Source organism: Centroberyx gerrardi, chromosome 19 (assembly GCF_048128805.1).
Source record: "Centroberyx gerrardi isolate f3 chromosome 19, fCenGer3.hap1.cur.20231027, whole genome shotgun sequence".
In the NCBI taxonomy this organism is placed as follows: domain Eukaryota; kingdom Metazoa; phylum Chordata; class Actinopteri; order Beryciformes; family Berycidae; genus Centroberyx; species Centroberyx gerrardi.
This window is the reverse complement of record NC_136015.1, coordinates 1,077,040-1,090,770: the sequence shown is the minus strand read 5'-3', so window position 1 is coordinate 1,090,770 and position 13,731 is coordinate 1,077,040. Positions and strand designations below refer to the sequence as shown.

Genomic DNA, 13,731 nt, shown 5'->3' with positions numbered 1-13,731 from the left:
GTGCTGCCAAAGCGCTCAGCACCAGCGCTTCAAGTGCAGCCCTGCCTCGCATTGCGGTGTTGCTGTACAAATCCTACACGTGCGAGAAAGAAATTAATGTACCGTTGGAGAGAGGTTAGAGCATAGGCTCAGAGGGAATCTTTGTAAATCATGTGAGTTGGCAGATTTTAGATTTCAGGCATTCAATATCTTAATGATTATGTAAATGTTGTATTTTGCACAAAGGATATATGCTGACCAGAAATTACAGTTTTTTTCTGAATATTCTACCTCACAGTTCTTAAATTGTACTGCCTTGCATTTGTTTTTTGGCAGGCACTTAACAGTAGACCTCATTTTCGTGTTTTCTTCTGATTGAAAATTTAAAAAAAAGCCTCCAAGTAACATTGGTATCTTCAGCTTTCATTCAAAAGGTAATTTTTAAGCCTGACAAAAATTACTTTGTTTATATCGTGATATATATCGATATCGACTGATAACATTTTTTTATATCGTGATAAAGATTTTTGCCACATCGCCCAGCCCTAATGTTATCTTGAAATAAAAAATAAAAAAAACGACAGTCTTTGAAAACATACTGAACTATACAAACATACCAAACTATTCCTTTAAACCTCCCCATGCAGTGCCTTCAATCTTTCTTTACCAGTTCCTGCTATGCATACGCCAGAAAGGAGCAGAAAATACTGTCATCCTCATAACCATCCTGTTCTAAACTCAACTATCCACTTGCAAACACACACATACACCTATATACACACACGTGTCACACCTAGCTGCATTAAAACCGCAGATATAATCCATGTGTATAGGTCCTCATGCATTCAACTGCTGCCATTGACGAAGCCACCATGACAGACATATTTGTGCATGCACAGAGACACACACCCACACACACACACACACCCTTGTCAACTCACAGCTCCACAATGAGCACCACCTCAGCTCGGCTCTCGAACACGTCCCTTAGGGTCATGATGTTTGGGTGTTGCAAGGCCTGGAGGACCTCCACCTCACGCTCCACACTGCTCCTCTCAAGGCCCAGACGGCTGCATGAGCTCTTCCGGATCTTCAGGAACTTCCCTGCCCAAGGAGTCCCACTGGCCCGCTCCCGAACCTCCCGAACCTGACCAAAATGCCCGCTACATGGATAGGGACACAATTCAGAGTAAAACAACAAGCTTCAGATTCAGCAAGATTGCGGTGCTGGGACAATATGCAAATTTTTTTGCACCTCAGTTGCTTGAGCTAAGAAGGGTTTTTGTCTTATTCAAGAAGTTTATGCAAATCAAGTTGCGGTGCACACTAGAGTTGTCGCAGCAGGTGGTGTTCCCGGTGGCATACGGTCTTGGATTTGACACTGGTCTTATTAGCCCCACACCGGGAACACCGTTATTAGTGTGCTTGCTGAAAGCAAGTCACACTTATATACTAACTTATTATTAGTGTGCTTGCTGTAAGCAAAGCACACTGTTATTATCCTGCATACTTATTAGTGTGCTTGCTGTAAGCAAAGCACACTGTTATCCTGCATACTTATTATTAGTGTGCTTGCAAAGCACACTGTTATTATCCTGCATACTGTTATTATCCTGCATACTTATTATTTTTATTCCGTCTTCCGGACAGAAGTTGTGCGCGCTACTCCTACAGTTTTCTACACTACATAGACATATGAGGCATCAAAACGTGCAGCTCATTGAGGGGAAGTGTGGTATTACTTTTCTAAGAGATCCGTCATGTAGTTTTTGAGATATTCACGATTAAATTACAGTTTTTTTCCAATACACACACATGGGATTTTGCATAAAACTATCTGTAGCTCAGTAACTATAAGAGCTACAGTTCCCAAACTTGGCAGATAGGTTCAAATTCTCCCTTTCTAGTCAGGTGTAAAAAATTACACCAATTGACCTTATGGTGGCGCTATATCAGCCATTTACATTTTGGTCCATAACTTTTGAACCGTAGGTTGTAGAATCAAAATTCTTGTTCACTTTGCCCATTATCTCTATTAGGAAATGGCACCTTTAAAGTCGAAATGAAATGAAAACTCCATTTTTAACCCTTTTAGATCACATCCCCGGTCATATTATGCACCTATTTAACAATATATGCCAAAAAAATACAAAAAATCAATTTCTTTGTATTCTTATATCAAAATCCAATCATGTTTTCTTCCTGTAAAACAAAATATGCCATGTGCTTACGTAAGCATGAACCAACCAATTTCAACCAGTAATATCATGACATCCACCCATCAATCATTCTTCAACCTCTAGCTAACCACACCGGTCATATAAAACCGCACTTCACCGTTTCTGGGTCATAGTAGCTGACAGAGCCAGTGGTTGCGTTAGACTTTCTCATTGTCCGTCATTTTGACGGACAGGGTCGTAAAAATTCCGTCATAATCTATTATTACCCGTCATTTTAATTTTAATTTTTTTAATGATAATGAGACATAGCCTATTTAATACCATTTAATTTTCAAAAACAATCACAACAATAACATTTAATATACAGAAGAACAAACTTAGATTATGCATTTATCATAGGCTACTATAAAGCAAGGAATGTCTGTCTGTCTGTCTGTCTGTCTGTCCTTCACATATCTCGAGAACCGTTCGTCCGATCTACTTCACACTTGGCGGGTGTATTGCTGGGGACCCAAGGACAGACAGTGTCGGATTTGCTGCAATTTGGACACGCGACACTTTCAATTAATTATTAATAAACTTTGAATAAACAAGCAAACAGCGCTCTGTGCAGCAGCGGCGCAAATGGGCACTGCACTAGTACGAGAGAAAAGATTAACAAACGGAGGCACTGACCATCCTAAACAGGCAAATATGAATGATGCAATTTTACAGAATTAGACAATTACAATTAAAATATGAACAAACCATTTACAAGAAATTAAATTGAACTCAATTGACCTGCTGTAGCCTAGCCTGAACTCAAACCTTCCTCCTGGTCTGCATGCACTTAAACTGGGTGCTCGCTTGAGCGTAATCAAACGCATCAAGGGAGATTGCTGCAGAGGCGATTGTCATTAGGTTTTGCGTCTTTGCCTCGGACAGACGGCTTGTCATGGCCGTTTTAATTTTGTTCTGAAGGCTGAACCCGTGCTCTGCTGCCAAACTGGAGACTGGAATTACCAGCGCCACTTCAGCCAGAGTTTTGAAGTCGGGGAACATTTCTCCCAGGGAAGTGATCAGAAGTCGGCAAGACATGGGATTTCCCAATCCTGCAAGCACTCGCTTCACCGGGAGGAAATCCCGCAGCATGCACTCCTTCTACAGTAAACAATAGCTAATTAATATGCACACTCGCCACCAACTGGACAGGGGGGTCTACTACAGGTGGTCTACATGTGGTTATTGACAGTGTTGCGTGTGAATTACTTAACGTTAGGGTAGATCGCCCTCAATGTAATCTGTCAATCTGACGGCCTTCAGATATTTCTGTCATTGTTAAAAAAATTCCGTCAATGACGGAAAATATTCGGTTAATGCGACCCCTGGACAGAGCAATATGGAGAGAGATAGGAAGAGATGTGTGTTTGGATATCAGTGGGCAAAAACTTTGTTTTCATTTCCAAAACAATGTCGCTGAGGTCTAATTCATTCATCTCTACCTTGTCCTCCTCTTAATCTAACAACAGGTGAGGGAGGAATCACCTAGAAACACACTAGCGACCACTGGCAAAACCCTACCCGCCACTTAGCAACATTCTAGCAAAGACCAATTCATTAAGTGAATGTTGCTGCTTCTGCTCTCACTCACAATGTCAATATATAAGCGATACGATGTATAGTCAGTTAGACAGGTGGTCAGTTAGACAGGTAGGCAGTTAAACAGCTCAGTCAGTTAGACAGGTGGTCAGTTAGACAGTTGGGCAGTTAAACAGCTCAGTCAGTTAGACAGTTTTTTCAGTTAGACAGGTGGGTAGTTAGACAGGTGGGCAGTTGCCCACCTGTCTAACTGACTGAGCTGTTTAACTGCCCAACTGTCTAACTGACCACCTGTCTAACTGACTGAGCTGTTTAACTGCCTACCTGTCTAACTGACCACCTGTCTAACTGAGCTGTTTAACTGCCCATCTATCTAACTGACCATCTGTCTAACTGACTGAGCAGAGTGATAGACCAGTCACAGACAGCCAACAGAAAGGGTGAGCTGTACCCACACTAAACTGCACCCGTGTTTTTTACTTTTTAATTCTGTCTCCTTCATCTGTCTTTATTTTCACACACCCAGACACGGATGTACACACCACGTATGCTGGATATTATGGGCTGTCACAAGCAACACTTTGCACTCTCAGCAATCACACGCATTTTCTGTTCAGCTCATACTGGAATGAGAGACGTCTATTCAACTTTTTCATACTGTTTATACTTTTTAAGATATTTAACTTTTATCGCTAATTAATTCCACATACACAATCATGGTGTAAAAGGCAGTTTATAGTACAGCGATTTATGATCGTCACCACCGGCGATGATCATATTCTATCGTCGGTCGCAATGACATGTTGTTTATACTTCCAGCGACAGGCGAACTGTCATCGTTGCGATGGTCGTTGCGCCAATCGCTGAGACTTAAATTGGATTGAACTTTGACCCCATCGCTGGCTCAGTTGTCATGACAACATTATGGAACTCTTTTATCCTAACGTTGATTAATTCTCTGAGCTCAAATTAAACGGTAATCAACAGCTCTGGAAGACCATACTTTTGTAATAGACTGTAGAATAAAACATACACTGAGGAGACAATTTATGCTATTTATCTAGACCTGGATAAAGACAATAGATTTACTTGAATGAAACTTCTTATTTAAAAAGAAAGAGTGAAAAATACAGTACATTAGGCTATTCTGCAGACTGGTTTACAAACTGTATTATTATTATTTTCCTTTCAAATGGTTAAATTTTCAATTAGTGCAATTAAGAAAATATATTTCATTACATGGCGTTATTAAAAGCAGACTGCAGCAGCTGGTTGGAGTCTGTAGGCTCCGACTCGCTTTCAGAACAACAATAAACAACACAACCTGGGAATATCTGCATTACTTTGAACTGATGGAAGAAAAGGGTAAAAACATTATTGTTACCTGTACATCTGAGAACTGAAAGCACTTGGCAATGTGTTGTGAGCGCTATCCGCTGTTTATTTTTTTATACCAGACATGATTAATCGAGGCTGCCTCTGTGATCATACTAGTTTACCATAAAGACGATCAGACCCCGAATAAATGAAAGCTGCTTGTTAAGTAGATAACAGATAACTAGATAACAGCAGTGTACTCGGTGATGATTTCTATAGCCTACTAGTGAGAACATCACCAAAAGACATAAAGGTTAAGTTTTTAAGCGGGTAACTTGAAAGCACTCGACTGAGTTACTTTTAATAAAGACTAACTTAGTAAAGTAACTAGTTGCTATTTAGAACTATAGTAACAAAATAAAGTAACTAGATGAGAGCAAATGACTGAACCTCTGCGATGCGTTCTATAATCGCTCTAGTGTTTATACTTTTTATGAGCAACAGCGTCCAAAATCAAAGTTGAGCGATGATGGAATGTTGGTGACTTTGTAGCGATGTGCATCGGGCGATCATAAATCGTTGTACTATAAACTGCCCTTAATGTTCACAGCAGCTGATGTCATCAACTGCCACAGAGCTCATCAGCTGCCACAGGCTCAGTGCAGCCACATACACACACATACAGTACATCTGTCTCTCTGACCACCTAACTGACCACCTGTCTAACTGATTCAGCTGTCTAACTGACCACCTGTCTAACTGATTCAGCTGTCTAACTGACCACCAGTCTAACTGATTCAGCTGTCTAACTGACCACCTGTCTAACTGACTGAGCTGTCTAACTGACCACCTGTCTAACTGACTGAGCTGTTTAACTACCCACCTGTCTAACTGACTGAGCTGTTTAACTGCCCATCTGTTTAACTGATTCAGCTGTCTAACTGACCACCTGTCTAACTGACCACCTGTCTAACTGACTGAGCTGTCTAACTGACCACCTGTCTAACTGACTGAGCTGTTTAACTGCCCATCTGTTTAACTACCCACCTGTCTAACTGCCCACCTGTCTATTTGACTGAGCTGTTTAACTGCCCACCTGTCTAACTGACTGAGCTGTTTAACTGCCCACCTGTCTGACAAACTGTCTAACTGACTGAGCTGTTTAATTGCCCAACTGTCTAACTGACCACCTGTCTAACTGACTGAGCTGTTTAACTGCCCACTTGTCTAACTGACCACCTGTCTGACTATCCACCTGACTACTGATTAACCTACACTGATTATTATGAGATGTCCTATGGTTGTTATGGGCTGTGCAGTGTTATTATGGGCTGTCCTGTGATTGCAAAACCTTAGAAGCACTTAGAAAACACCCTAACAACCACTTGCAAACACCCTAGCAACCACTTAGTACACCTTAGCAACTGCCTTGAAACATCCTACCAACCACCTAGTACACCTTAGCAACCACCTTGAAACACCCTAGCAACCACTTAGGAACACCCTGGCAACCACCTAGTACACCTTAGCAACCATCTTGAAACACCCTAGCAACCACCGAGCACACCTTAGCAACTGCCTAGTAACACCCTAGCAACCACCTGGTACACCTTAGCAACCACCTAGCACACCTTAGCAACCACTTAGTACACCTTAGCAACCACCTAGAAACACCCTAGCAACCACTTAGTACACCTTAGCAACCACCTAGAAACACCCTAGCAACCACTTAGAAACACCCTAGCAACAACTTAGTACACCTTAGCAACCACCTAGAAACACCCTAGCAACCACCTAGAAACACTGTAGCAACCATGTAGTACACCCTAGCAACCACTTAGAAACACCCTAGCAACCACATAGAAACCCCCTAGCAACCACATGGAAACACCCCAGCAATCACCTTTTACAACTATCTCCTGAACTATCTACCTGTCTAACTGATCACCTGCCTAACTGATTGAGCTGTCTAACTTCTTACCTGTATAACTGACCACCTGTCTAACTGACTGAGCTGTCTACTTCTCACCTGTATAACTGTCCACCTGTCTAACTGACCACGTGTCTAACTGACTGACATGTCTAACAACGTGTCTAACTCACTGACCTGTCTAACTTAGGTATTCTTATAATTCCAGCTGCTTGCAGCAAGCCCACACAGTTTCTCTAGGAACTGTTTGTAGGCGACCCGACCCGTAACGAAAATGCACAAAATTTTGCACAGCAGTCCGGTTCGGTCCAAAACGACATATATTCAATTTTGGTGCCAATTCTCCCCATGGTGGTGCTATAGCAACCGTCTAAATTTCAAAACTTTGAAAATTCATTAAAAATTAGCCGTACGTGCTACGGCTTTGCAACTTTCACCAAAATGTACGCCCAAGTGAGAAGAAACTTTCATTTTTTCAAAAACTGTAAAACTAATTAAATCTAACTACTGTCACATTTTTGTTCAATTTGCACCAAACTTGGTACACGGCATCTTCAGACTGTCCTAGACAAACTGTCTATTCAGATTTTTGATACATCAAAAATTGAGCCCACAGTGCATTAAAATGTTACTTCAGTAAATGGTACTTTACACATTTATCTTAATAAATATGGCAATTTTGTTTTTAATCGTCACAAAAATATTTTGGCAGGCAGAGGACATGTTGTAGATGAAATGTGGTGAATTTCATCAATTTATCTTAAAATCTGAATTCTGTGGTAATTTCATAATAGAAATGTGGGATTATCACCTATGCCCAATCACTTGTCCCTTTGTTTTGTTTCCCACTGTGGCACACCAAAGTGGAAGTTGGCAGAGTGGTTAAGCACAGGGCTTGGGACCACATGGTTGTGAGTTCAAGTTCCTGGTGAACTGTAACCATTTTGAAGTTTCATGAAAAGTAAATCAACACTAAATCACATAGTGCAGAAAACTCACACACAAACGTGTAGTTACCACAACATCTACAGTGACTGATGCTACTTCCATTACAACAACTACTACTGCTACTACTACTACTTCTAATACTGCTACTACTACTACTACTACTGCTACTACTAATACTGCTACTACTACTGCCACTACTACTGCTACTACTATTACTGCTACTACTACTACTTCTAATACTGCTGCTACTACTACTGCCACTACTACTACCAGTACTACTTCTAATACTGCTACTACTACTGCTACTACTACTTCTAACACTGCTACTACTACTACTGCTACTACTGCAAATAATACCATGACTACTACTAATTGTGTTATTCCTTCAACAACTAAAATTACTAATGGTATTACTGCTATTACTTTTTGCTACTTCTACTGTTTCTAATACCGATAGTCCAAATACTACTACTACTGTTAATTGTATTACTTCTACTACTGAGTGCTACTTTTATGACCTTTACAAGTCCTAGTACTGCTGCTACTACTACTACTACTAGTACTACTAGTACTACCACTACTACTACTACTAATGCTGTTACTAATACTGCTACAATTTTAAACTAATAATTCAACTACTTCAAACACTGAAACTACTAATACCATTACTGTTGTGGTACTACTGCTACTACCACTACTACTACTACCACTATTGCTACTACGAGCAATACTACTACGACTGCTAATTGTATTACTTCTACTACTGATATTACAGCTGCTGCTTTTACTACAGCCCATAATACTATGAATTTTAAAAACATGATTACCTATCCTTCCATGTATTGATAACTACAGGACTTGTAGCTGTCAAATAAATTGCTTAAATATTCAAAAAGAAGAAGATGTTTAACCTCATTCAAATGAATTCAACTGTCCACTTTTTTACTGAAGCAAGCACACAAATTTTCTTCAGAAAATTTAGCCTTTTCTAGTTACACTTATTGACACATATTCAGAGCTTCCATGTTCAAGTTAGGCTACTAAATGATGAACGGACATACAAAAGATTTATTTTTTAATGGGATTAATTACTTGTCTTTACCTACAGTGATAGCAATGTGTCTGGTGGAATCTACTGGTAAACAGGGGCAATATGCCAGTCTTTGCACTGTACTCGTGTTAACTGTTAAGTGTTGAGCAGTTTGACACATCTCTGATTAAAAAGTGTTACTATTTACAAATACTGTTACAAAACACAATCGAGTTTGGAGTGAATTGTAGAATTTTAAGTTTCACTTTCACTTTTGTGACTGTCTTTGATAGCGCTTAGACCACCGTCTAGTGGCAAAAGGCGGTATGACCAGGGTTGAGGAGGAAAGCAATACCAGTGTAGAAATAGCACCACCTTGACAACTCTAGTGCACACAAACCCTCGAAAAGAGCACTGTGCAAGCAAATAGCCCCACTCAGTACCAACTGCAAGTACCAACTCCATGCTAATCCACCAAGGCTGCCACCCTTGGGCCATAAAGCCCCTTTGTAATTGAAGTGTTTTCTGATTTGATCTGAGAAAAACCCAGAGGTTGTTGATTTATCCTAACTTAATTTGCACATTAGGTAGGCTAACCTACAGTCTGCCCAAAAAAAATGTATCTAGTTTGCATATAGGAAGATCTATAGAACGCACAACAACCCACAGTGCAATCATTTGGCTTCAGAACTCTTGGAGTATGCTGTTTGGGGTATTTTATTGTTATTTTTTGCCCTTTTTGGAACTCTTAAGTCTTCACTCCAGTTGTTTTGGAGAAGGTTGCTACAGAGCTGCTCTGGCTAACTCACTGTGAGTTATATTGACATACAAACTTCACCAGTGTTTCAACTGACATGAGGGTGGGTAGATAAATAAAAATTTTTGGATGAACTATTCCTTTAAGTTAAAGGAGCACATGCACTGGACTGCACTGGAAGAATGCATTTACTGAACATACCAACATGTGGAAAATAGATCAGGAAAAGATTTGTTGTGTCGGTTTCTGTAAATGTTCGGTAAACCACCCAGCCCTAAACCAATCCTTTGTATTGTTAAATATAGTTTTGGGGTAAAATCAGAAATCATCAGAAAGCTCCCCGAACAATTATTATAGTATTTGGACCACAAGATAATAATGTTGCACCTTTTGTGTGAAACTTCAAATATCGTAATACTGCATTTTTTTCATATTACAATTTTTGACATTTGACAATAAAGAGCTGCAATCATATCCCTCAGGGCAATAACATGTCAAAGTCAATTATACTCATGAAAAAGATCATTCAAGATCATTTGATAGAAAATTTGTATAGTCTTTCATAAAAAAAGCCTTATAATGTGATTACTGAATAGGCCTACTTGACATACCAATACATCATGGGGGAAACTATCATAATACAGTTTTCCCCACTTCACTCAGTCATATCCATACCTTCCCAGAACTTCTCCAATCTCATAGAGGTCTTCCACATTTTCAAGCTTAAAGACCGCCATGTTGACTTGCTTCTTCGTGATCCCTGTTGGTTTCCTGTTGATCCACTATTGGCTACTGAGCAGTCGACTTCAAGTGATTCACGGTGCTCCAAACTCTGCACTCATCAAGCATTTCCTGAAACCAGTGTCATTAAACAATGGGAAAGGAGTAGGTGAGAGGTGAGGGGGATAAAAAGAAAGAGAGAAAGAGAAAGAGAAAGAGAAAGAGAGAGACATAACAGGTCAAAATGAATGGTAGAAAGGAAGGAACACCAATTGGGTCTGTAAGAATTAGTACTGAAAAGGCAGACTGAAGCCAAATGATGGCAGATAAATGGATGACAAAAACATTCTACATTCTAGATGAGCAGACACAAGTATCTGGGGTGACACTGACCAATCATCACACAGATGAATGAACATTATCATGTCTTTCATTTTAGATACCTAAATATTGTGTCTTGTTTAATTACTGATTTTGAATGCATTCCCTAAAACTTAGATACTCAACATAGTTTATTTTAAGGGCCACTTTTGCAAACTGACAATTGATATTATTGTATATTTTCAGTCAAACTTCAACATTTGCTATTGTCATTCATCTTTGGTTGAGGCAGGAAGTAGAAATGTAGGAGGACAGAAGTAGAAAACCTAATTACATTATCCAATACCTGTTGAACAAATTAAACAACATTTTGGATAAAATTTTTGGATATGATTTACAAATATTATGAAGATACAAACTTTGACAATGCGCTGTCTCCTGCACATTCTGTAGGGTGTGGTCAATAATATTCCCTCTCAGTGCGCTGCAATACCTTTAGATGCAGAGAAGTAGGGCTGAACAATTAATCAAAATTTTATCGAAATCGCAATATGACTACAATTTTCAAATCGCAGGAGGCGCAATATTTGTTAAAGGCGAAATGTGTGCCAAAATACCATTTTAAATTAAATATTGTCGTGCTGCAGAGATGTCCTGGCCTACACATCATATTCTACAGACTTAAGAAAACATCTTTGTTTGGTACAGATCCCCGCAAAAATCACACCATAATCATTTTAATACGTTTTTCAATGAAAATGATGATGATGAATAATGATGTAAAAATTATCATTCCCTCTAATATCGCAAATCATATCGCAATTGCAATATCAGTCACAATAATCGCAATTAGATATTTTTTCAAAATCGTTCAGCCCTAGAGAGAAGGCTTTTGACCAGCTTGAGTGGCACTATCTGGCACTATTTATGACAGGTCCTGGAGCATATGCTTAACACTGATCTCACTGCAGTGATCCTATCAGGTAATAACTGCTCAGCCAAGTTTGCCATTTCCTGAGGTACATGGTAAGGGTGTCCCCTATGTCTGCTCTCTCTCTGGAGCCATTAGCAGAGATTATTCATCAAAACCATGGTCACATCTCCATGTGACTTTATGATGATGATGACATTCAACATCTCATATCATCTTACTACTGTTTACTCCCCGTGTTATTAAATGCATTCTCTGTTTTTGGGACTAAATTGGAATTGCTATCTCTGAACACTGCTACAAACTCTAAAATCTCACTACTGATATCCCGATTTACAGGAAATTTCGTTATTTTGTTTTACACAGTTTTTCTTCAATCAACAATTGGTCATCGACCCCTCAGTCAATCCAATCCATGTTGTTTCTGTGATCAACCTCTTTGTCCACCAGTGGGATACTGGAATGAACTGCATTCTACAATTTCTATATTTATTTAGAATGGCAAACCCCCCATTAAGCAATATGTTACAGTGTTTAAAGGATAACGCTGGTGTTTTTTAATGCATTTCTTACAGTCAACAAATCCTATGAAAATAATAAAATCAACAATGCGTTTGCTCTATTACCATTTTCTTTGTTTGTCTAATCCTAACCGGACAACTGGTTGTTATGTGACCTTAAGGCGCAACACTCGTTACGTTATGTAACATTATCATCGTTATTTTGAAAGAGACGGAGGTAAGTGTTGTGAGACATTCTCAAATTTTTTATCCACTCTGTTTCCTCAACATTGCGGTTGTTCCTACCTGTTCTGCGGTCTTTGCCCAGACCAAATGTTGCAGTTAAAGTATCACTGTCATTGGCAGTTTATTAAGATGTAATGTTACGGATAAATTGGCGACTCAGGTAACTGGTGTTATGGCGTCAAGTAAACCGAAAACACAAGCGATGGCAGCCGCCATATTGGTCTGAAGTAAACGTTACTATGGTTACAGACATTATTTACAGCCATGGAAGGAGTGGAGTGACTCCTGTTACCCATACATACAGTCTGGTCATTTTACTCCGCTCTGCTCCAGTGTGTACCAGACAGTACGTAGATTTGTGATTGGCTGATGCGCAAAGGTGTACTCGATAATGCTGGATGGCGTTTCGTGGGCACATTAATATCGATATCATCGCATACAATGTCATATCTCCCACCCCTATACACATCTTCCTCTTTTTGATAATCACTTAAAGGATATTGTAGGTACAATCCCTCAGCTGTCCTGAAAACTACAGTTCCCTATGTAAAGAACTACAACTGTTTCCTGTTCATTTCACAGAAATGACCTATCTTAAAAACCAAGTGCTGCCATTGTTCTCTCTCTTTCTTGGGCCCCCTCTCTCTCTCGGGCTCTCTCCTTCTCTTTTTCCTGGTGGCTGCACAGAGGGACTGGTGTCCCTTCTCCTGCAGGCCCAAGGCCTGTGCTGTCTCCTGCCTGCTCCAAAATGGAGTGAATACACGCAGCCTACCCTCTCTTCCCTGCAGAAGCAATCTGCGGATGTGAAAGGAACTTTCCCCTGCTAAGAAAGCAGAGTGACCAGAACCAGAGGCCTACACCAGAAGCCCAAAACCCTCTCTTTCCCTCCACATGCGACAGATGTGGCCAACAGAGAGAAATACAGCTGGATCACCGACCCAGACATCAGGACGCAACGAAACAATCCTTTTCCCTGGAAAACCAGAGTTTTGAAACCGCAAGCTTCGAACCACGCACAACGCGACAAAGGACTCCAAGTAAGACTGTAACAACTGGGCATATAGCATAGCAACAGAATTAGGAAAATGACAGATATATGCTAATGCTAAATTGTTGAGATGCATTGCATTTACTGTTGGTCTGTTAACACCAAATAGCCATTCCAAGTGTTAGATAGGATAAATGCACAAACTTAAGGTTAAGGCATGTATTTTACCTCCACTAACATAACATCAAAGAATATTCTTCTCATATTCCATTGTTAGATAAAATCCCGGAATTCTCATTCAGCTTA

At 39.9% G+C, this 13,731-nt stretch overlaps 1 protein-coding gene across 5 annotated transcripts in view; it reads right to left on the bottom strand.

Moving 5' to 3' along the window:
* The window catches only part of LOC139933316 (death-associated protein kinase 2), a 55,430-nt gene that overhangs the window by 28,626 nt on the left and 13,073 nt on the right, over positions 1 to 13,731 (bottom strand). For 2 of the 5 annotated variants that reach the window (XM_078290364.1, XM_071927380.2), the window contains exons 2-3: positions 10,395 to 10,511; positions 921 to 1,142 (exon numbers count right to left, since the gene is read on the bottom strand). In XM_078290364.1, the coding sequence (XP_078146490.1) occupies positions 921 to 1,142; positions 10,395 to 10,456 (284 nt within the window). In that variant the 5' untranslated portion in view covers positions 10,457 to 10,511. Of the gene's footprint in view, positions 1 to 920; positions 1,143 to 10,394; positions 10,572 to 13,731 lie in introns of all 5 variants that reach the window. The other 3 variants (XM_078290362.1, XM_078290363.1, XM_071927381.2) reach the window with 3 other exon arrangements.